Source organism: Erigeron canadensis, chromosome 9 (genome assembly GCF_010389155.1).
Source record: "Erigeron canadensis isolate Cc75 chromosome 9, C_canadensis_v1, whole genome shotgun sequence".
NCBI lineage: Eukaryota > Viridiplantae > Streptophyta > Magnoliopsida > Asterales > Asteraceae > Erigeron > Erigeron canadensis.
This window is the reverse complement of record NC_057769.1, coordinates 10,974,717-11,000,573: the sequence shown is the minus strand read 5'-3', so window position 1 is coordinate 11,000,573 and position 25,857 is coordinate 10,974,717. Positions and strand designations below refer to the sequence as shown.

Here is a 25,857-nt window from a genome sequence, read left to right as displayed (position 1 = left end):
TTTGTAATCTTGATTTGCGTGATCTGATCATTTTTATTTTTTATGTTTGTATACCTTTGTTGATAAAAATAAATATTATAACAAGCATTATAAAAATATGATCCGAAATCGCCTAATAAAAATACGATGGGTATCAACTTTACAAAAAAAAAATATTATAAAATAAATATATGTACAATAGAAAACTATGAAAAATTAATGATTGAAACTTGTTTAGAAAACTATAAAATAAATATATGTACAATACAACCTATATAAAACATCGAACGGATTTAATCATTTATTACAATAGGAGGCCCTGGTGGTACTCTTGGTATGTTTGCATACAACCAATTTTGATACGCTTGTTCTTGATTCGCGTACGTTGATGCTAGTCGACGTGCAGGACCGGTTGCGTGGAAATCCCACTCTGGATTCTTGTAAGCCATTGGGTAGTCGCCTGCTAATTTCACCGCAACAAAATGGGTTTCGTCATTTATGAGAGCAATACTTATCGGTTGCTGGAATAACAGTTGATCCAAGCCGTGATGCATCGGGAATACTGTGCGGGGTCACGTAGGCTGACGCAGTTGATTATTATACCCAGTTTATTGGCCAGGAGGATATGGAACCACACTTTACTCATCCAATAATCTCTGGGCCGGCTTCTTCCATAATAAGATGTTTGCAGCGCCGACAACATGCGGGTGCCCTCTGTTTGCCCAAACATTTGCATATACCCATCGAGGTCAGATTCATACTCCGCGAGCATCTGCGTACGAACCCACTCTGCACCCATCTCCTCATCTAGCCCCAAAGCAACAGCGGTAGCTCGAAATCCACAATTACCATCTCCTTTGACATTCTGTGCACCTACAACGTACGGCCTTAAGTACGATGGTATCTCATCTAGTACCCAATGGTAATTTTTGGAAAGACTGGCGTTATATGGTTCCACAACATACCCAACCCAACTGGTCGAGGACTGTGCCTCTGACTCTGGATCTGACACCTGTTCCTGCGTTGTTTCATATATTGGTGCATAGTTAGGTTGTGTCTGTGGTGCCCCGAAGAAGTCATCAACTAAGTTGGAATATGGTTGGTCATAGTTGAGCCAATGGGCTTGGGACGTTTCCCCAAAGCCATATAATTTTTGTGTCACAAATGGTGTTTCCCCGACCCCGTAGGATTGGGACGGCTCCCCGAATGTATATATATCATCAAGACCTGGATATGGGTGCAGGTTTCCGGAAAAGTCAGGATTATATTTGACCCACTCTGCTTCGGGGTGGGATTGATCCTCGAACAAGTTTCGTTTCTCGGGATAACGACAGGACTGGGACGGCTCGTACATACTGTGTCGCGCACCCTTTAGGTCATCAAAATAATCATGTGTGTTGTCGAACCGTGATGTCGTTGGGGCGTACTCACTTTGTCTGGCGGGCTGCGCAGGTGGGGGTTTGTTCAAATCTGGCACCTTGTATTCCCTCGGTCGACTGGACTTGGATTTTCGAAGCCCAGGTGGGTTTTTCTTGAGATCCGGCACCTAGACCATTAGTAAGAATCAGTTACTTAAGCTGAGGTAGTTATATATGATGTATTTATTGAATCAGATAGAAAAATTTATGATGTATTATGTATACCTTTGGCGGCTTTTGTTTCAAGCCGACTGGTCTTCCGCGTGTGGTCTTTTGAACAAGAGGATCTTTCACTTGTGTCTTACCGGGCTTAAACATGTCTTTAATTTTTGACAACCAATGTTTCTTTTGGGCCTTGGGTTGCTAATCCAAGAAATTTGTAAGACCATCAACGACTTTATGGACATCGTCTTCATCGTCTTCGTCTTCTACGCATGTCCACGGTGTTAAGTCAAGCTTTATCCAAAACGGGTCTATCACATGAGGCTGAATACGAGTCCCTGCATTTTTTTGATATCATTAAGTATACGAAATTATGTCCTTTTGATGGAAAAATACAAGTGTTTGCATACTAACCGCGCTGCATGTACTCGGCAATCTTGCAAACACATGGTAGACCGCAACTGGACTGAACCTTGCACCCGCATTTTTTTACATGTCTTTTAAGGACTTTGTCTAAGCGTACGATTTCATCAGCCATGATGTTCAAAGCTTTATGTGAAACCTTTCCCAACAGGTCCTTCATACAGTTGTAATTATGACTCCCCTTCCGAGTCCCGTTGCTATACCCCAGTTGGCCCCTTATTTCTGTCTCTTGACCGATCAGGACAGAATCAACACATTACAGGATTCTAGTAAATGTGCATTTCCCCCTCAATTCTTCCTTCAGTAGGTGGTGCTCGGCCTCCACTCTGTTTGTGGTGTGGTTTTGGTAGTTGAGGTGTTCATCGACCCAACAGGACACAAACTGCTCTCGGTACGGGGACAACCAATTATCAGTCAGGTACTTGTAGACGCCTGGGAAACGCCTGGGAAAGCTGCAAGTTTTTTCTTTAACTCCTTCTCGTGTGACTTAAACTCGTCAAAAGTTCGAGATTGATAGACTTTTTTCCACCAGTCGTTAAGCTTGTCAATGTTAACATCTTTCTTCATCTGCAATGCCGGTTCGCAGTGCTTAATTATGTTTTGCCATATGTGGTACCTACACAGCAGTTGTTTCGCTTCCGGCATAACAACCTTCAAAGCTCTCATCAGGGCCAGCTCCCTGTCAGTAAGAACAACACGAACAACAAAGCTATCAGCAAGGGTGGACTTGAGACATCGTAACACCCATTGATAATTCACCTCATGTTCGTTTACGATAAACGCATACGCTAAACTGAAGGTCTTCCCCGTTGAAGTCACGACGACAATCTCAACTAGCGGCATGTTGTAGATGTTGGTTTTGTACGTGGAGTCTATTTCAATAACCCAGGGAAATGCGCGCCATAGGGTCATTGATTTTGGATGAATGAAAAACAGGTTCTCCAAGCGTCCATTTTTGTTATTTGTGGTGAACTGGTAAAAGTACCTTTTCTCCTGCAACAGTGAGAACATAAAGTGACCAAGATATAGTAAATAAGTCACTTCCAACAACGTAGTACAATATAATATTTAATTTTTGTACCTGCATTGGAGTAAGCCTTGCTTGGCCCGACCTCCGTCTCGATTTCAGGAAGTTGGTAATGTCTCCTTTCCGAATCAGGTTCCCCGGAAATTCAAGTTTGAGGTTTACCAGGATCTGATGTGGGTACAAACCGCGATCCGATTGGGTCCCCACATATTCCTTTTCTTCATCTGTCATCCGTCTCGTGTACGCATTCCCTTGCAGATCGGTAGTTGGATCATGATTGTGTCTCCAATCCTTGACGGTTAATCTCCAACCACCATCACGCCCAGGGCGGCCTATTAAAGTGAAGGGACAACCTATCTTACTGGACCGTTTGAGTGGGCCAATTAACCTTGCATCGCACGCTCCACCGTGGTGACATATAAGTGTCACTTTATTGACCATCTCTTTTGAGTTTTTGTTCGTCCGCCGTATGACTAGAACATAACCCAAATCCATTGCTGTTCTTTGAGCCTACTGCGTCAATTCTTCAAAGGTTCCGAACACCTCATCAGTTTCAAAGTCCCTAGCTTCGCATTCAAATTCACCGTCTGCATGAGGTTGCTCAAACACATTATCCGGCACTTCAATACGTACGTTTTCTGGGTCTGCCCAAATATCCTCCAAACTATCCATCTGAAACAATTCAAGTAAACATCTAGCTCATTAACTATTGATGGTGTCCATACTATATATATATATATATATATATATATATATATATATATATATATATATATATTTACACATATGTATAATATCGATATCTATATACATAATATATATATATATAAACAATACGCTTGAAAAGGAAAGATACACAATACCAGCAACTACAAATAGTGTATGAAAACGATGATTCCTATGTTTGAAATTTTTTTTCGAAATATACAATGATTCAGTATGAAAACGACGATTACATATATAGTGTTTGAAAACGATGATTCCTATGGGCTGCCATCATTTTATTCTATCGAAGTATGGCAAGTATGGCAAATAACCATTCCCGAGATGTCAATCGGTGAAGTATGGCAAATAACCATTCCCGAGATGTCAGTCGAATGCCACGTTACCACTATTTGCGGCGACATCGCCGCTAATAGTGATGGCGTGGCATTCGACTGTAGTGGTCTGTCAGGCAGCGTTGCAGTTTGTCAGGGGTCCCACTATTAGCGGCGACGTCGCCGCTAATACCCTGGTGGGGTTGACCGTTGACCTGGTGGTGTTACCCAATGCCTAGTTTTAAGCAATGTAGACGTTATTATTTCAAAATACAAATCATTTCAAAATACTTTGTTTCTATAGGCAAATTGGGTTCACTGATGGTCAGTAGCCCAGCCTATTATCTCTGCTCGGAAACCCTGGTAGGTAACTCTAACATGAAACTCCTATTTGATCATTCCAAAATACTAAACACGTTTTAAGTGGTGCACATGTTATTATCATTACAAAATATTTACGATCAGATCAAAGAAGACTTTTGACTATAATGGACAAGGCCACATGTACGTAGCTGTCTTATTCGGTTATTCCTCTAAAATTATTACTATAATACCTGCTGGATTTGATAAATCTTTATTTATTGTCCTTCCGATCGAATAATTTCCCAAGAACTTGTTCTTATACCTTCATTTCCCAATAGTTTTGTGTCTCCAGTAGTTTCATTGGAATAGCCAAAGCACGGGCCAAAATATTTAAGTATTTAAAAATAGTTTATCAACTCATCGGGTCCATAGCTGTACATAACAGATATAGCAACCAAGACCATCTCATTTCGTATGAATTGGCCGGTGGGGGTTATACTTTATCTCTAACATATTGAAAGGGCAAAATAAAATAAAAATGCCAAAATGAGAAGGGTGAATCAAATGTGTTTAAGTTGTTCAAATTCTTCTATTCAAAATGCATAAAACCTTCTGAAACATGTTATTCACACATGAAAGGAAAAAAAAAAAGATTATTACATGAAAAATCTATCTAAATTAGAAGCCACGTGATGCGAATGAATCATTCTTACCAATTTGGAGGGACACATGAGATATCTCCTCTAGTTTTCCATCATTTGGAGAAAAAAACCCGTTCTTCCATTGAAATAGGATTCATCAAGAATTCAGCCAAATCCCTCAACTTGCTCCGTGATAGAAGCAGATTCACTGAAGCAATTGATTGAACAGGCCACAGATCACAACACAAGGTTCACATAGCCTCTTCCAAAAAGAATTTCTGGGCAGCACCAAAGTTCTTCGAGTCATAAAACCAAAGCAGCCACTCACATCAACAACTTGGTGCTTGTTGCATAGGATGCTATAAATAACAAGCAAAAGGTACCTTTTGCAGAAGAGCGTAAACCTTCCATCTAACAAGCAACTCCATAAGAATCTTTCTGTCAAGCCGGATTTGAAATCCTGCAAGAATATACAAGACATATATATGCTGAATTAATTTTCAAGCTTAATAGTTTAAATTAAGCTGGATTTGAAATCCAACATTCACCTGAACACTTTAGCATCCCTTTTACACTATAGCATCCTGAACAGATTAATAGTTTAAACTTTTGACTAAAAAGGAAACAAGTCAAGCAGATGTCACTCTTCATTTATACAATTTCATACCACGTTAAAAACTAGTAGATTAAGAAAAGTTTAAACTATTATCAAAACATTATTGTTTTGTGATCACATTTAACGTATTCGTTATTCATGAATCTAAGAAATATATAGTGTTTGTGAGTTGACCTGACCCTATCCGCCTTGACTGGTTGCCCAACTCATTTGAACATTCACCAGGGTATTCTTCTTAGGATTGTGATACATTTTAAGATATCTTATTTTGATTCACAGAGAAGAATTGAAGAAAGTATATATTAAAGTTCTTAACCACACTTACTACTATACTGATTAACAAAACCAAATCCAATACCCTCAAACTAGTGACAGATACTACACACATGAAGTCTTACCGAACTAGTTATCAACATGCAATAATTTAATAGAGATTGTATTATCCAGACTAAATGTACAAATATACCTTTAAGATCATACAAGCTTAACTCTTTGATCACAGGATAATATATGGCAGTTGAATCCTCCAGTCTGTCCACACTACCAGTATAGCCTTTCTGAATTAGGTTTTCTCCTGGATCCTCCACTCTTTCCGAATCATTACCACGGCCATTCTGAATCAGACCTTCTCTTGAATCCTGCACTCTTCCCAAATCATCAACACCATCTTTCCATCTTTCAGTTTTCAACAATGCTCGCTGCAAGGCCATTCCAAATAAGATTGGTCCTATGATTAGAGATGAGGTAAGATTCGGGGGTTCATGGCGAAGGGATGGCTAAACAAGGTAACAGCTATCAAAGAAAGGATGCTGAAGTGCCTCCATAGCTGTAGGCCTCATGGTTGGATCCCAAGAAAGAAGTGTAGAAATCAGATTGACTGCATCCCAGCTTGCATATGATAACACTGCTGAAAACTGAAGACCAAGAAACTCTGGGAACCAATACTTGACAGCATCTGCAAGACTAAGACCATCAATCCAGGTACTTTCTGTTGGGGTTCCTAATACTTTGCATATCTTTGACAACACATTAAGCGTCGAACAACCTTCAAACAACAGTTGGAGAGTGAATAACTCAGCCATGATTGCGCCCATTGCCCACATATCAACCTTTGAATCATAATCACGCGAATAAAGAAGAACCTCAGGGGCACGATAGCAATGTGCAGTAACATACTATATGGTGGTTGATCATCCGTCTCACAGGCTTGAGCAATATCACCAATCTTTACTAAACCACTTTTGCTTCGGTTTAAGATTACGATGAAAGTATCCATTACAATGCATGTAAGCAAGACCCTGTAACACCTGGAAACACAAGTCTTTTATCTCACTTCCCAAGAATGCCTTTTCTTGACCCTCAATAATAATCTGCAGACTGCATTCCATGCATTCAAATACCAAAAATAAAGTATCGTTTTCTCTGATGATCTCCTTGAGTTTCACAACATTCGGATGATTACTCAACTTCATTAAAAGGAAAAAAAAAAACAATATCAAAGCCACTAATTAATACGGAGTACTATAACCATGAAGGAAGTATTGCTACTGTGAACCACTACCAACTTCAAACATCATCACTCATCATCCCACGTTAAAAACAACCACCTACCATTCGTCATCTCGGATTTCAAGGTTTGTGATTTGGGAGATGATGGGCCAATACTTTCCTTTTCTTCTTATTCTTCTTCCATCACTACACTTTTTTATCAGTTCCCTGGAAGGATTAATCACCCTCAAACTTGAAAGTGAAGGGATTAGCGTCTCTGGCAAATCTCTTAGCTTCCGGCAATCTCTAATAACAAGACATTTAAGGGAGGTGAGGTGTTGCATTCCTTTTGAAACTGTTTCCAATTCCTTAAAACTTCTCATGAATAGATGACTTAGAGAAGATGGAAGTGATAACACTGATGATGATGACGAAGACAACGACCTTGTTATATTGCTGCTGCTATTTGCAAACGAAACCACTCCTGAATTTTCACCATACAACCATAGTTTTGCAAGTGAGCATGGGAAATTCTGCATCCCCCACTCTGACATCGGCTTCTTTAATCCTCCTATTTCTAACACCCTTAAATTAGGAGGCCACAAACCACAAGGAAAGCACTTGTCAATGCTTGGACAATCCTTTATCCACATCTCTTCCAAACATGTGAGACTTTGCAATTGCTCATGTGGAATTGACTTCATATTCTTACAATCAAGGATCGAAAGATATCTCAAGCAAAGATGGGGTAGAAAACCATAACCTCTCTCTGGAATGGACTCTATGTAATCACATCCCCAAATTCTCAATTCTGTGAGATGAAGTAAGCATCCTTCCGGTAACAACCTCAAACTTGGAACTCTATCTAAGCGAAGAGATGTAAGTGATGACGAGAAGTTGCTGAGGAGCCAATTCATCTCAACATTCTTACAATACCCTATTTCAAGACTCTTAAAAGTAGATGGTATGTCATGATCATCCACTGCTGGGAAGGTCAATGATGTTAATGAATCACAGTGCCTAATCTCCAAATTTTCAATACTATTTGAACCACAATGGTAACTCTCCAATCTCGCAAATTTAAGTGTCACACTTCTAAGAGATTTCATGCGAATCACCAAATCCTCCTTTTTCTCTCCTAGTCTTACCAGGTTCTTGCACTCCTCAACTTTTAACTCCTGCAAATTCACAAGAATTCGGCATGCAGCTTCTAATTCCCACAAGTATGTGAGTTCATCACACCTTACAATGCTTAGATATTCAAGTGCCCTGAGATGCTCTAGCACTTTTCTGTCTAACTGAGTAGTAATTCCATTAACTTCCCTCAATGTCAATCTAGTAATTGTTGAACACACACCAATCATGCTTCTTAATGCCACTGCTGAACATCCATCTACATATAGAACTCGAAGTGAATGTATTGGCTCAATTGTCAATACATCAAGTTTCAGACACTTTATGATAGAAATCTCACTAAGACAAGGAAATGATGCAGCAGTTCCATCTTTGCCACCACCATTTATAGTTGACCATTCCTCCCAACTCTCCAGATACTTAAATTTCAAAACTTGAAGCGATGGAAATGCATTACCGTTTGCAGTTCCAAGTAACTCTGAACCCACCCTTTTCAAACCATTCATGTTTTCAACAAACAGCTTCTGAAGTGACGGTAGATGTCCAAGTGTTGGTAAGCATGTACAATTTCCACAACCACTTAATGTAATTTGGGTTAAACAATCATATATGGGATCCTCAAGCCAGCTAGGAAATTTTCTTCCCATGTAATTCGATATCTTGATGTTGGTCAACATCTCAAAAGGCCTTAGTCCTTCAAGCACTTCAGAATCAATCAACTCGTTCCAAGAATCATCAAAGCCATCACTCCAGCCCATCTCCAAATCTCGAAGACCCCTCTTTTGCTGTAAGTTGGCTTCCTTTGCATCTGTTGAATTTGTCACTTTATGCAGCCTTTCAATGCTAAGTCGTCCTTGAAGATGTTGTAGTTCCTTAAGATGGGATATTTTGAACCCATTAGCATCTCCAATAATAACTTTAGATAGAGTTTGTAGACCAGTCAATCCACCAATCCCCATGGGCATATTTTTCAACCTTGGAGTATCTGTGATCTCAAGGTGTCGCAGGTTTACCAGCTTTATGAGACTGTCTGGCAAGCCTGATAACCAGTGACAACCAGAAAGCAATAAGCTCTGTAGATTGTTCAAGTTACCGACATGTTCCGGTAAATATTTGATTCCACTTTTAGAAAGGTTGAGGTACCGCAGGTTTATTAGCTTTATGAGACTGTCCGGTAAAGTAGATAACTCTTTACACCCATAAAGCAACATGCTCTGTAGATTGTACAGGTCACCAACTTGTTTAGGTAAACATGTGATGTCAGTATCAGAAAAATTGAGGTAACGCAAATGTTTGAGACCACCAATAGACTTTGGTACCACTGTGATTCCATAATTAGCTAGGCTTAGCACCCTTAAAAACTGTAGTTGGGGAAGTAGTTCTGTAAGGACTTTATTTGATAAATAGAAACTCTTCCATCTATCTATCTTTACTGGCACCGGTAAGAATGTTCGCAAGCGCCTAGATGTGTATAGTGCCTTGAACTTGCTGTATACTCCATATTTTTTACGAATAAATGAAAAGTGCTCCAAAACTTCATTTCTGTAGTTAATGAAATTCTTCTCTCCCATCAAGAAAAAGTACTCTCCAGCAACACTTGTTGCGAGGTCATTAATGAGATCATGCATTGTATAATGTGATTTATTATTAGTTGAATGCTGAAAAAAGGATCTCGACACTAGCTCTTCAAAACAGTTACTACCTAAACTCTCCATTGACTTGCTGCCATCTGATTGGTACAAAAACCCTTCTGCCATCCAAAGGAGGACAAGTTCGTCCTTGCCAAACATGTAATCCTTGGGGAATAAACAGCAAAAAGCAAACATTTGCTTCAAATGCGGAGGGAGATCATAGTAACTAAGTCTTAGGGCAGGTAGAATATTACCTTCATTCGGTATATTCCATATCTCACTAGTTAACAACTCCTCCCATTCTTCATCACGTGATTTCGTTCTCAACACCCTTCCGAGTGTTTTCAACGCTAGCGGTAATCTACCACATTTTTTCATGATACCGTCTCCATACAACTTAAGTGTCGGATGCGAATCGAAATTTTGTTTACCCAGCGCATGTTGGGCAAACAAAGACAGAGCTTCCTCATTTGACATAAGCTCCAAAGGGTAAGATTGGGAAGAATTCATCACCAATGCAACTGTACGATTACGGGTTGTGACAATAATCTTACTTCCAGGTTCCCCTACAACAAACGGGCGTTGGAGGAGTTCCCACTTGTTGTAGTCTTCGTTCCAGACATCGTCTAGAACAATTAAGAACCTTTTTTTTGAAAGTTTTTCAGTAAGAGCCACTTGAAGTTGATTAAGATTTTCAAACTTTTTGTCATCCCCACCCACATCTTTAAAAATGGTTTTACTAATAGTAAATACATCGAACTCATCAGAAACACAAACCCATGACTTGAGTTCAAAGTGATCCTTCACTTCCTGATCATTGTACAAAACTTGAGCAAGAGTGGTTTTGCCAATCCCACCCAGACCAACTATGGACACGACAGCAAAGTTTCGACTACATGATTCAGTGCCCAGCAGCTTCCCCAGCATTGCCTTCTTATCTGCTTCCCTACCTACAATTGTAGATACATCAACCAGTGAAGTCTCTTCCAATTTTTTGATTGTTATATTTGACCTTCCAACATTATCAATCAAACCCAAAAGATTTTTCTCCTCGACAAGATCATGCAGTTTGGTTGTAATCTTGTCGAGCTCAGAACTCATCTTATGGCCATATTTTAAATCATAAAATTTGGTTGGAATGATCTTCAATACCTTACTAGTGCTGGCAGAAGATCCTTCATTCATCTGGCGTCGTGCAACTTCAGTGGCCAAGTCATCGAGTACATCGTCTATGTCATATGCCAAATGATGAAGTTTGTTAAGCCACAACTGAACAGAACTGTCTTTGAAGTGCTTCTGACCTGCATCAATAAGGACAGCTTGGATCTGGGCCAATTTCTGGTTCCATTTGTCGAGCTCAGAATAGATACCTGCAGATTGAGCAAGCCTCTTCAAGTCACCAGAGGCCAGCTTCTCAAACAAGACAGTGATAAATGCGCCAAGCAACAGTTCACCAACAACCATTGTATGTAAACGGGAAAGATTGTATGTTTGTGTGGAAAATAATATTGCAGATGAAGAAGGGTATGAAGGTTGAAGGGGTTATTGCATTGACTTTGTGTAGATCAGATCAAAGAAGACTTTTGACTATAAGGGACAAGACCACATGTACATAGCTGTCTTATTCCATTGTAATTATTATTAAACTATCTGATGGATCTGATTAATCTTTTAGGTTAAAATTTACTTGATTGAATTTGGGTAGATGGATGGTTTTAACAATAACGATCAGAAAGGTGTAAATAAAGTTAAATGGGTCCATATATGACTTTCTTTCTTTTATTTTCTATTTTTATTAGATCAAAGGAGACTTTTAATTATAAACGCTGCAAATCTTTTCTCACCAGCATCTCAGACGTTGAATCCAAGGCAGAGGTTGCTTCATCTAAAACTATAATAGAAGGAGTGCGAAAGAAGGCCGTTTCAAATGATTTAGTTCTACATTTGTAAGAGACCAAACATAATCCATATCCATTTATAGGTAAATGCGTCCAAATTGGTAGGTTTATATTAATCAAGTGATCAAGCGAATGGTGTGTCAGTCGTTCATTATTATTTTTATACATAAAAAAAGTTGGCTATTAACAAGCTACCTGGAACAAAATAGACCAGGTGGGAAACTTGGTCCCGTGGGGATAAACGACATTACTAAACAAATCGAGTCCAGTTATAAAAGATTGTTAATTAGTATCATTTTCAATATTAAGGAAGCTTATTAAGCATGTGATATCTTGAACAGATTAATAAAGGTTAAAAGAGTTGACTAAAAAGGAAACAAGTCAAGCAGGTGTCGCTCTCCATGTATACAAGTGCATAATAAGTTCAAAACCAGAGGATCAAAAGAAAAAAAGTTTAGATTATTATAAAATATTATAGTTTTGTGATCATATTTAATGTATTGGTTATTGATGATCTAAGAAATATATAGTGCTTGTGAGTTGGCCCGACCCTAACCGCCTTGACTAGTTACCCAACTGGTCTGAATATTCACAAGGGTATTCGTCCTAGGAATGTGATACATTTCAAGATATCTTATCTTGATTCACAGAGAAGAGGAAAGTATGTAATCAAGGGAAGAACTTTCAATATATATAATGCCTTATCCATGACTCCTCACCAGATGGTATTTCATACACATGACTCCCCACATGCAGTGAATGTGAAACTAACCTCTAAAGTTTGTCAATTGTGATCATAAAATGTGACAAATCATCTGAAAAACATTGATAACCTGAAGTTCTTGACCAGACATATTACTATCTTGATTAACAAAACCAATTCCAAAACACTGAAACTAGTGACATATACTACAAACTAAAAGTCTTACTGAACGAGCCAACATGCAATAATGTACAAATATTAAGACTTTTAATATCACACAAGCTTACCTCTTTGATCACAGGGTCATATACGGCATTTGAATCCTCGACTATGTCCACACTATCAGTACAGCCTTTCCGAATCAGGTCATCTTCTGGATCCTCCACTCTTTCCGAATCATCACGTCAACCATTCTGAATCAGACCCAAAATCTTGCAAGAAGATGAATGAATTGGAGGGTTGAAGTAAAGGGTGGGAAAAGAATGAAGTGGGGGTTCAGTGAGGCATTTACACAAACACCTTATGTGCAGTAAGGTGTCTTTTTATTACTTAACTCGACAATGCGGTAAGGGGGTGCATGGCAATTTCAGATTGTCTACTTAAAATCAGGTCGCAATAAGCAATTTCAGTTCTACGTTAAATTTAATATATTCATCTTTTTAACTGCAGCCTTAATGGTTAAATCAGAACCTGGTCATACATGCAAGCCAGCAGACCATGGTCTAGTGATACCCATAACCTCAAAGGTCATCTATCTTGAAACTATCCATTATCACTCTTAACACATTTGGCCCCTCTAAATTTGACCCAAAACTTTACGTTGACTTATGATTTATGGTTGGAAAATGTCTAATGTGCGTCGAAACGTGTGCCTAAACCAAATGTGTTTATGCCTAAAGTTTTGCATCAAGGTGTAAGATATTGGGTGCATTCGGTTTGAAATTCATGGTTCTATGCTTAGAAGTCTATATACTTCTCAATTATTATTATTATTTTAATTTTTTTTTTCTTTTTTCTAAAATATTAGATTTCATTCAAAATGGTATGTACTACAATTGCACGTGTTCAAAATGTTACTGCAAGCTCTGTTGCAACCACTCAAATTCAAGCATTGGTAGAAGAGCTATTACTAAGATCCTGTGGCGAATCCGAATCCAGGATTTTAAACAAGGTAGGTCTTTATTTTTGACTGATTTAAATCGAAAGGTGAGTGTGTTAGTTGGTTTGGTCAGGTCGGGTCGGGTCGGGTCAACATCGAAATGGCGAGTGTGTTAGTTTGTCTTGTTTAAATTTAGGCTATATATATTTTATAACTTATCTTATTTTTTCAGGATATCAATAATTGTTTAGAAACCTTGATGGTAATTACACATCTTATATAAATATAAAGGTTTTAATATTTAATAAAACTTCAAATAATTTATATCTATATATAATTAAAAGTTCTATCATGGTAGTGGAAAAATTAGCGCATTCTTGACGTTTTATCGATATGTACTTAATATGGTTTATTAGGGTACTTAATATCTATATCTATATTTATATATAATTAAAAGTTCTATTATGGTGGTGGAAAAATTTGCGCATTCTTCACTCTTTATCGATATGTACTTAATAAGGTTTATTAGGGTACTTAATAAGGTTAATGACTTAATAGGATTATTAGGGTATTGAATGCTTATCTATTTATTTAATATATATAGTTTAGTGTAGATGTATGTTGGTATTGATAATTTGGTACCCCAAATTAAATATCTAAGTAAATATAAATTAGAAGTATTAATATGGGCTAAGTAAGTATATATATATATATATAGCTTAAGTCGTAAAATAAAAAATGACACTAATGTATTAAGAGAATGATATAATACTAAGTGGATGGTTTGTTATAACGTGTATGCTAATTAAAACGATATCACTAACATCCTTATTTCTGATAATTAAATTATTAGTGTCATAGAACAAGAAATTTAAAAACTAACGTGAATATGTATAACGTTGGTTAAGAAAGATATTAGACAACATGTAAGTAATTTAGAATCATGGACTTTAAAAACAAATGAAGTAATGTCAAATAAATATAAAATGAATTGAATCAAAAGTTACTAAGGGATATGTATGTATGAATCAATAACTGTTAAGATAATAATAATTATTATTAGTGAAAAGAAAGAATTCAAGTCGATTGGGTGTAGGTCACGACTACATGTATTCCAAATTTATGAAGCCAAATAAATATACTTTGTAGCTACAATCATAAGTTCTATACAAATATTAAATCTTCTTTTAGTTTTTCTTATCTTGCACGGCTTGCGACAGTAGACAAATTGAGCATAAAAGCAATTTGTGTTAATTAAGTGAAACTAACTATTTGATCAAAATTGGAGAAACTTGGTCATATAAATCAAAGAGACGATCAAAATAGATAAAATCAAATCCTCTATTACTCAGCTAGAATCTATTTTATTGGGTCAGATTTTATTCCCTTTTATTCATCCATCAAACCCAACCTTAAGATATATATAAATACACATCGATCATAAGTTTTCAGCATATCTTCACCATTCGAAACAAAAACCACACCATCGTACGTCCCACTCTTCCATTGAGCGCAAATCCTTGATATATTGATCAGAAAGTTAGAAACAAGAGTCTATGTTTAGATCGTGGGTCAGAAAGTTCGTAGCTAGATCTTCTTCAGGTTAAGCTATCACCCTTGAGTTGTTTCTTGTTCGTTTCGAGATCTATTTGAGTTCATTTACGAGGCCCATCTTTCATCCATAGAGGTATATCGAGATCAACTCATTTAAATATCTACCTTGTGTTTATATAATAGATATAAAAAGCATACTAATAATGTACGTACGTTTTTGTGGTAATCGATCTATAATATTGATTCAAACTCGTGAAACAGACTACAAAAACTTTTCGATGATGGCATAAAACAAAGTTCTTCGTTCGATTTAAATATAATAAGACACGAGACGTTATATAGAAATGGATCGAGAAAAACTTGATCAATGGCTAAACGATTAATCATATTACTGTTAGTTTTGTATGTTGCAAAAGGTACGGATATTCTAAAGGTTATTAGAAGCTTTTCAGTCCAATCTTTTCTTTCAAGACTTTTATTTGTTATATATGTATATATTATTGTACGGATATTTTAGTTGGTCTTAGGATCCTTCCGGTAAAATCTTTTCTCTCAAAACTTTATTTGATTAAATGTGTATTTCTTTTTATAAAAGTTGCATGTTATTTGAAAAATTAGTTGTTTGTTATCCTTTGTATAAATATTGTGATATCCCTGACTTTTGATGTACTAACAAGGTTGCCTTCAGAAATATTTATTGGGGATCATAATATTTTATTCTTTATAGTTGTGTCAAAACCATCTCTTGAAACCCGATTTAAGTATGGTCCCGAAAAAATGCGTTTGGTATGTTACATTTGATGCGATGATTTGTACACTAATATGTCCCTTCAATATTTGTTGGCCTAAATAATAATACAGTCGCTTATTATGAATCATATTAATTGGCCCCAAAAGATTAATACGGTCGCATTTTGTATTTTATGATATGTCCCTCGAATATTCGTTGGCCACGGAAATTAATACAGTCGCATACTATTAAAAATGTTGATTGGCCTGAAAACCACCATCACTATAATACTTATCCACACAACAAATTCGATCGGCCACATTAGAACATTTTCGGGACTTCGGGACTATCTTGGTATTTCGGGAATCGGTCCCGGCACCCATTGGTACCGATACCAAAAATCATCAAAAGTAGGTACCGGCACCGATCCCTTTTGGGATTCGGACCAAGATTGGTATGTGATTGAGATTTGGTACTTTTTGCTCATCCCTAGGTCAAATTGTGTTGAGTTGTGTTTCAAAGTTGTCAAATATTGTCTGCAAGTGTAACACCCCAACAAGGCGGAAACTTGGGGCATTAGTAGAAAAGCTCAGCGTGACATGGAAATTAAGTAGAGGTGCTAAATGCATTCAAGGATTGAGTAATCCATACATAATTCAAGTACCATTACAAGTTACGGATCAAATAATGCACAAGGAGCACAACACCATCAATAGTTTACAAAAGAGATAGTCCAAATGATGGCTAACGATCCTAGGCATAACCCATAAACGGGTGCAATGAATCACGGATCCACAGAGTCCAAGCTCAATCCTATCACATGCAATTCAATCATCCATCACGTCTTTGATTCACTTGATTACCTGAAAAGCGTACTAACAAGCGTTAACATAAAGTTGGTGAGTTCGTAGATTTTGACTATAAGAAACAAGTGTCGGGATAATAACCGTTTAACCTTGATATGAACATAATTAGATCATTAAATGATCATAAACCTTGAAACCTTGATTTGGATCGATAAACGATCACACAACCTTGAAACCTTGATTGGGTCATTAAATGATCTCATAATTGGGATCGTTAAACGATCACCAAGCCTTGAAACCTTGATTGGATCATTTAATGAACCCCATAACCTTGATACAAACATATACAATCACACAACCTTGATTCACAATTCAAATGAACACATAACCTTGATAAACTAGCCAAACAATCATATAACCTTGATTCATGATTCAAACGAGCATATAACCTTGATAAACTAGCCAAACAACCACACAACCTTGATTACATACATACAGGAACATATAACGATCAAACTAAACTATGAACACGATGTACACTTTTCATCCCACAATCATGTAAAGAAAGGGGCTATGAACTCACCTTGGTTTCCAAGTAACAATAACGAGTTAACAAAGGGTTATTAACGCTCACCAACCGCTACGAGTCCACAACCTATGAATGTATATCATAATATCATCAAAGTCAACTCTATAACCCTAAACAAGTTGATTTAGTAAGTTTAAACCGAGTCACAAACCCACAAACGCTTAAACAACTTTCCCGAGTAAGAACAAGACACTTTGACAAGACATTTTTAGAAATGGAAATGGATTTACTTCAAAAGGGTTATACCATGAGAAAGTAGACTCTCCCAAGATTTCAACGATAGGTCATACGTCCAAAACGGACTTACGGATCAAAAGATATATGTATATATATGTATATAGTTTGAGTTAAAATCTCAATTTTGGTTCCAAAACTGGCTCACGACTTTGAACGAATGGTTTGTCTTGTTTAGAGCACCAATAAGGTCATAAGAGGACATTTCGGAAAGGTCGAGACGATCCTAGGATAACTAAAGTCGAGCTAGGAAATGTTTCAATAAATAAAGGCACCAACTGCGCCGCAGTAACAGACTGCGCAGCAGTGTTTCTTCACTGCGCCGCAGTCAAGGATCCTGCCCAGCCACTGCGCCGCAGCCTGGAATTACTGCCCAGCAAGCCCAGGTCTGCACCTGGTCAACCAGCAGCCCCCAAATGAGCCAAACACTACCCCAAGACCTTCAAAACCGACCCATGAACCCCCAAAACTAACACTTAACCTCAAATTCGACTTTGTGAAGCTCAAACACACATAAATGGACGTGGATAAACAATTCCCAACCCAAAATTTCATTCCATAACATCAATTAGATGTTGATTTTCGGCCAAGACTTCACCAAGAACACCAAAACCCTAAATCGACCTAAAACCAATTTTTGAAGGGAAAAAGACTCACTTAAGGTATACACAAGTATTCTTAGACATGGTTGGGCATAACCCACTTCATCATTTCGACCCATTATCAAATTAACAAAAAAAATTCATTTTTGACCCATTTAGCAACAAGAACCCTAATTCGACTTTTGGCTCAATTCGTGACCCGGAAACACTTGAATATGATTAGAAACATGATTATAAACATGTAATGGTGAATATGAGATAGTTTTAACTTACCAAATCTTCCACCAAAGTGTCAAACCCGAAAATGACCCGAATTGGATGATTTCTTGCACTTATAAACCCAAATTTTTGATATGTTGATAAGATAATGATATAGATGAATAACCCTAACAAAATCTTGTTTGAAACATTTAATTTGATGTATTAATTTTAGAGAGAAGGAGGAGAGTGCAAGAGAGTTAAATGCTCTTGCATTTAAGAGAGAGAAAGAGATAAGGGAAATGAATGAATGAGAGGGAGAGGGGTGTAAGACTTTGGTTGGGTCATGGGTATGGGTTGACCCATGGATAGTTCATTTGCTTAATCAATCTAGTTTCACCACAAGTTAGCAATCGACCGTTACATTAACGACCATTCGATCTCATAAAACACCTTGAATATCATGTAAACACAACTTGACTAAAAACGATCATTATATATATAAAATGCATATTCACCTTGAACACAATTAAATCATAGCCAAACTCGATCATATATAGAGTAAATGATCATCATTAATCAAATGTACACAAAACTAACGGGTCAACAAAAGTTAAATTTCTCGAATGTTACAACAAGTTCTTGCATGCGTAGTATTTGGTTGTATAAATGGGAAGTGTAATCAATATGTATCTTTTTTTGAAGAGCAAATTTTAAACTAACGGTACCTTATTTAAACACATCAAGAAACACCATTGCCAAGGTTTGAACCTTGATATTTTCCCTAAGAGGACAACGCCTCTACCACCCCACCAAAGTGGTGATGGCAAAAAGTACCAAATTGGCCATTGACCCGTTTAGTCGTTTTATAATGGAAGTTATGTTGTTTGGGTCACTATTGGTTGTAATGTTATAGTCGTGGACCGTGGTAGAATGTGGGTAGAAGCTTTTATTAGCATTTGATAACTGCTTGGAAAACTTTGGTACAGGATGTTTTTGAGTAAAAGAACAGACTGACATGCACCCATAACTTCCCGAGCAACGGGCATATCAGAAACGCTCTTCATTTGTTGCTCAGGAACTAGAAATGAGAGAACAACTGTATCATCAGTGTCAACATCTAACTGAAGAACAGGAGTTAGGGCATTAAACTCAACCTCCTCCGATATACTATAGAAGAAATACATAAATTATATGACATGGACTATATGTCATAAAGGTATGGCATCAATAGAGACCACAATGTAACTTCTGTGAGAGCACAAATAGCGGAGTACAGATAAGCAGGTGTCATACTAATAACGCAATGTAACTAATAGTTATACTAATTGTGGTACCGGAGCTAGGGTTCCCTCCATTACCCTTTACTAATAACGCAATGTTGTAAAGATTCAAACATGTAGAAATTCTCTCATACTTGTAACACTAATCATTCATGTTAATAAATCATTTTACCTAACTATTATGTGTTACATATATGAAACTTTTTGGCTTTGCTGATGAACTCCCCCGCAACTTTGAGAATTAAGCAACCTCGGGCAACAGTGTGGGTAGAAGTATTAATATGCTTATCAACAGTGTGCTTCAAATGACTGCACGAGTTTTATATCATTGGCTGTCAATGTTCCTGAGTGATCTTTATCAAGATTTTTAAATCCTTCTGCCACAGTCGCAATATCTTCGTCACTCACCTTCCCCATCTCTCTCAGTTTATATAAAACATATTCTGCAACACTGCATAATAGATTTTAATTAGCATTTTTATATGGAGTTCAACAAGGAATGTTGGTGTTCTTAGTGTACCTGACAACTTTGTCATTGTCAAGATCAGCTTTCTCAAGATCTTGGATCGTCAATTTCCTGTTTAGTACCCAATGTACAAGTACTCTTCGTCTGTTGTCAGTCCATAGTTCAACTAAATAAACAAATAGCTGCGCTAAAGAAACGGTAGTAATCAAGATCCAGAAAATGGCAAACAAACGCCCTGGTTGAGTCGAGAAGCTTTTGTCCCCATAACCCAAAGTCGTAATTGTAGCACAAACACAATAAAAAGCCTCAAAGTAGCTCAATTTTTCAACAAGAGACAAGAATAGAGTTCCAATAGTCACGAGAATAATTATTAGTATAAGAATAGTAAGAAACTTGTACTTGACTTTATATGTTTCGGCTTCTTTGAGGATCTTATCTTGGCCATAGGTTTCACGCATGTGTATCGCTTTTACAAACAAGATTTCCTGCTTTCCAACTATGTAATCTGCTGCTTTACTAAGTACAAAGCCACCAAGAGCCATGCCTGTAAACACAAAGATACAAGCTAAAGACTTCGCCAAATTTGTTTCTGGTCCTACGTCACCATATCCTGCAGCCGTCATTGTGATGACACAGAAATAGACCGCATCAATAATTTTGTTTGTTTTCTTGCCGCTGATTTGATCTTGGATTAGAGAAAAACAGATCGTTCCCACGGTTAGGTATGCAACCAAGATAACTAAAACTTGTTTTAAACTAAACTGGTTTGTAGAGATTGACGGCGGGTAAATAAGAGGTTGGCTTTCACACTCGCTTCCCCTTTTGAGCAGCGCATCGTTGATATCATCGTCTGCCATTGTGTGATCAAGCCAAGACCCTTTCTTCTTGTAATGAACAAGGGTGATATACTGATCAAAAAATCATGAACAGGAATAAAATCGGTAAAAGTTGTTGTATTTGTACATGAAAGGTGGTTTGTCGCCTTCAGGTTTCGTATATGGAGAATTGCAGCATAATTCTTTATTTTGGGAGGAAAGAAAGATCCATGATTTTACATACATTATCTTGTACTATATGACAAAGCAAGGTACTAAATCCGAGGACAAAATACAGAATATATCCAAGCTTCACACTTTCTAAGGGTCCGTTTGGTTCGCTGGAATCCTATGGAATTCATAGAAATTGGAATTCGTAAACGGAAAAGATTGTATGCTTGTATTTTGTTTGGTTTTGATTTATGAGAATATTCGTAAGGAAACTAATTTTATAGATGAAGTAAGGGTTATTGCAATGACATTGCGTAGATCAGATCAGAGGAGACTTTTGACTGTAATGGACGACAATAGTCGTAAGCAGTTTTAACGTTATAATTAGATTAAATTAAAGTACAAATCATTTAAAAATACTAAACGCATTTTAAGCAGATCAAGTGAGACTTTTTAGTATAATGACAATAGATGTCTTATTCATAGAAATTATTATTATCTATATCATGGATTTGATCAGTCTATTTTGTATATTCCTTGGAAACAATTTCCCATGATCTTCTTCTTTTTTGTTTTTTTCTTTAATCATTTTTTTATACCTTAATAACAATAAATCAATAAATAGAAATAGAATGTAGACAGACAACAAGCTGCGCCGCTAACTGTTTTACGGGTAGCCTGGAATTGTCGTGGGTAAACCTCCATGGCACTTGAGATCTATAGATATTTTCACCTATAACACTTTAACATTATGCTACCCCCTTGAGGTTTTTTTTAATTAAAAGTAGTGTTTATAGAGACTTCATGTAACAAGAGATAACAGATAAACGTCATAGCATTACTGCTCAATGGTAAAGTAATGTCTACACATATCAAAAGTATTTTGTTAGCCACCTCGATGTTGAAAGTCAGATTGACAAAATACTTTATATTCTTCTTATACTAGTACTACACTTATCTCTTAGTTTCAGTGAGAAGGCTATAGAACATCTCTAGAATTGGTCGTCCAGGACATCCCTTAGTATTTGGACGCCCGCCTTATACAAAATTTATATATTTGAGGCCCTAAAAACATAGGCAAAATTATAAAACTTTAAAAAGATATATGTAATTAGTCATTTTTTGGCTTCTACTGCAATTAGTGCAATGCTACCAACAGTTGACATAATTTTATCTTCTCTTAGAAACAAAAAGTTATTTTTGCTTACAACTCGTTGAAAAAGTTATAATTATAGAAAAAATGGTTATGTTATTTTCAGTTTTTTAAACTTTAAGAAGACTTTGGTCAGTATAACTAAAATGTTAGAGTTGGATAATTACAACCCGCCAACTCACGAATCCAAACCTGCCAACATGAACGGTACTGTTAAACATGTGTTCTTAATATTTTGCCCAATTTGTCACTAAACGGGTCGTTTGGATAATAGCGTAGTATAAGGTCAATTGTGTTGAGTTGTGTTACGAAGGTTGTCACAAAATTTCTGAAACTTCTTGCATGTGTAGTATGTTGTCGTAAGAATGGAAAATAAAGTAATTGATATGTATCTAGTTTGCCAAACGGGCCATTGACCCCTTTGGTCGTTCTATAATGGAAATTATTCTGTTTGGATCGCTATTGGTTGTAATGTTATAGTCGTGGTAGAATGTGGCAAGAAGCTTTTATGAACATCTGATAAGTGTTTGGAAAGCTTTGATACAGGATATTTGTGAGTAAAAGAACAGAGTGATATGGAGCCAGAACTTCCCATGATAAAGCGTGACGAGCACCGAGTATATTAATGAATTCTCTTCATTTGTTTCTCAAGAACTGGAAGTGACAGAACAACTGTATCATCAATGTCATCATCTAACTGAAGAACAGGGGTTGGAGCATTAAAATCAACCTCCTCCGATAAACTGTAGAACAAATACAGCAATTTTATGACATGGACTCAATGCGATAAAGGTATGGCATCAACGGAGACTACAATGTAACTTCTGTGAGAGCACAATAAGGGAGTACAACTAAGCAGGTGTCATATTATAAACGCAATGTTATGAAGATTCAAACAAGTAGAAATTCTCTCATACTTGTAACCTTAATCATTCATGTTAATAGATCAGTTTACCTAGCTATTATGCATTACATATATGAAACTTTTTGCTGATGTAGATGTACTCCCATGCATTATTGAGAACTAAGCAACCTCGGGCACTCTGCCCTATCATTTCGGATATCAAGTATTAATATGCTTATTAACAGTGTGCTTCAAATGACTCCATGAATTTTATACTCGCTTCCCATTTTGAGTAGCGCATCATCCATACCATCGTTTGCCATTGTGTGATCAAGTCAAGACCCTTTATACTTGTAACGAGCAAGATAATGAAAACGGGTGCATATACTCAAACCATCATAAACATAAAGAAAATTGGTGAAAGTTGCTGTTTTTGTACATGAGGGCAGGTGGTTTGTCACCTCCAGGTTTTGTATACAGAGAATTGCAAGCCTGATTCTTTATTTTGGGAGGAAAGAAAGATCCATGATTTTACTTACATTATCTTGTACTATATGACAAAGCAAGGTACATAAATAAGATTAAGGACAAAATACAGAATATATCCAAGCTTAAAGCTTTGCACTTTCTGTTAAATCTGACTTATATATGGGGACATTGGGACAATTATACAACTTGACAATGAAGCAATAACCATAAAACTATAGCATATTCTATTAAAACAAATATAGAATCAACCAAAGTTTATGATTACAATAACTATTATCATCATATGATAAACATGTCCAGTTATTAAAACATAATAGCTAGTAAGTATACTCGTAACTAAACTCGGTAATGCCAACCATGGCAGAAACCACTTGAGAAACAATATAAAATCCACCACCAAGAATTGTCAAAACAAGAATGGCTGAAATGGGGTTCTTCAATAACTCATAAAGAGGCTGAAAAACTGCATATAAAACACCACTACTCACAGTCAATGCATATAGCCCATATCTTCTCATATTATCCCAAAAATCTTCCATTAATGGGCCTTCTGGTCCAAATGCTAATGCCTTTTGGTTATCATCAAAACTCATAAGCAGCATCATTAGCCCAACAGAAACAGCTCCTACTATCACATATCTTGAGCTGTCAACTTTTTCTAGAGGCCCATTTGGATAAGGCTCTGCATGTTCTGATAGTTTTTCTATAGAAGATAACTTGTTGCATTTTGGAACAGTTTTGACTTTTTGTAAGTCAAACTGTATTGGTTTGTTTGATAGTTTGAATCTTGGATGTGCTTTAGTGAGTTGTGATGGGTTCTTGGGGATGAGATTTGAGTGATTTGGGATGTAGAATTGTGATCTTAAGGTGAAGCTCTTCATTTTTGTTTGTGTTTTTGAGGTTTTGATATTTGAAAACTTAAAAGTTTGGAAATGGGATAGGAAGATATATGGTAGTGAGTGGTAGTGATAAGGTAATCTTCATTTGATATTTTGATGTGGATATATACTTTTGGCCACCTAACTTATGATATATCAAAAGTGAACCAAGAAGTATGTTAGCTTAATATCCTGTGCCCAAAAGTTATGTTATTTTTTTCACTTGATAAGTTAAACAGCGTTAAATATGGCGTTTTTATGGAAATTAAATATAAAAAATTTAAATAAAAGGATTGGATGATATTATATAGTTTGCAGTTTTTGCAATTGTCATTAAATTAACCCAGAGGTGAGTTTTTCTAAGGTCTCAGGTTCGAGTCTTAGGGATCTCATCTCGGGATTTTTTCTATGTGGAAGGGGTTGGAGGTCCAGTAAAGCGCTAGTTAAAATTGTCTCCAACACGTCTGAATCAAAACTAACCTTATAAAAAAAATTGAATTAACCCGGGTCGAACAAAAAATTCAAGCTTAATTTTTGAAAAAACTTTAAACCAAAAGCTTTAATCAGATGTCAACTCATTTTAGTATATTTAAAAGTTACATAAATCACGTTAAAAAGTTTATGTGTTTGCTTTATATGTATCGTCAGTTTTATATTATTTATATATTTTTAATATTGTTTCAATTACTTTACCAAATACTTCTATCAAAATATAAATCACTTAAAATTACTTATTATGAAATCTAGTTTTTTTTTTTTAGTGTTATTTCTAAATCTTATGACTTTTGACACCCTCGAAGTATTTTTTTTTAGTGATATTTTTAGGTCTCATGACTTTCGTTCCCCTATTAAATGAATCAAAATCCGCCACTGTTATGTAAAAAAATCAATGACATATTTGTAATATATGTTTTGTTTGATTTGCTCTTTAAACAAAGCCGGATTTTATTAAGATGGATCTTTTAAATTAAATTTAATTCAACTGTAGTTTATTGTATATGAAAATTATTAGTTGTTCAGGGGCACTCTCGCTTTTACCAAAGTCTTAAGTTCGACCTTCAGGCATGGCAAGTCTTGGGGTTTTTACCTCCAAATACTTGTAACGGCATATGGTCAACTACTTGTTATCAAAGGTACATTCAAGGCTTCACCATTATACAGCGAAGCATTCTTGATGTTATATCCCAACTGAATGTTCAGTAAAAAAATTTGTCATAACCCACAAAACTATGGGCTAGGCTTTGGAATGGCTACAGGCTACAATATATACATATTTGGGCTGAGAGCACAAGCCTTTTATTTATTTTGGGCTTTTACTATTAATCACTTTGCAGTGGCCTATATTCAGGTATTCAGCCCAGGGGTGTTTAAGATTAGGCTAATAGTTCCTTCGTTTTCCTCGATTCAGATTTTTCGATCTGACAATTTGAAAAGCTCATATTGTGAACCAAATCAAACTTAATGGATCAGAATAAAACCAAATCCG

The 25,857-nt window shown here is 36.5% G+C and overlaps 4 protein-coding genes and 1 pseudogene across 4 annotated transcripts; all 5 read right to left on the bottom strand.

The window, feature by feature from the left end:
• Nucleotides 1-207: 207 nt before the first annotated feature.
• Nucleotides 208-2,057, bottom strand: LOC122583918. The gene is made up of 3 exons (XM_043756290.1): nt 1,974-2,057; nt 1,623-1,897; nt 208-1,525 (listed from the first exon to the last, which is right to left on the bottom strand). The coding sequence occupies exons 2-3, from the start codon at nt 1,713-1,715 to the stop codon at nt 491-493; spliced, it is 1,128 nt and encodes a 375-aa protein (XP_043612225.1). The 5' UTR covers nt 1,716-1,897; nt 1,974-2,057; the 3' UTR covers nt 208-490.
• Nucleotides 2,058-4,914: 2,857 nt separating this feature from the next.
• LOC122583842 lies at nt 4,915-7,109 on the bottom strand (annotated as a pseudogene).
• Nucleotides 7,110-7,204: 95 nt separating this feature from the next.
• LOC122583191 (putative disease resistance RPP13-like protein 1) lies at nt 7,205-11,044 on the bottom strand. Its single transcript, XM_043755614.1, has one exon. It carries the CDS (start codon nt 11,042-11,044, stop codon nt 7,214-7,216), a length of 3,831 nt encoding a protein of 1,276 aa, XP_043611549.1. The 3' UTR covers nt 7,205-7,213.
• Nucleotides 11,045-19,843: 8,799 nt separating this feature from the next.
• On the bottom strand, nt 19,844-20,878 carry LOC122583190 (two-pore potassium channel 1-like). The gene is made up of 2 exons (XM_043755613.1): nt 20,076-20,878; nt 19,844-20,006 (listed from the first exon to the last, which is right to left on the bottom strand). Exons 1-2 carry the CDS (start codon nt 20,876-20,878, stop codon nt 19,844-19,846), a joined length of 966 nt encoding a protein of 321 aa, XP_043611548.1.
• Nucleotides 20,879-23,694: 2,816 nt separating this feature from the next.
• Nucleotides 23,695-24,446, bottom strand: LOC122582439. Its single transcript, XM_043754829.1, has one exon. The coding sequence runs from the start codon at nt 24,372-24,374 to the stop codon at nt 23,811-23,813; it is 564 nt and encodes a 187-aa protein (XP_043610764.1). The 5' UTR covers nt 24,375-24,446; the 3' UTR covers nt 23,695-23,810.
• Nucleotides 24,447-25,857: the final 1,411 nt, after the last annotated feature.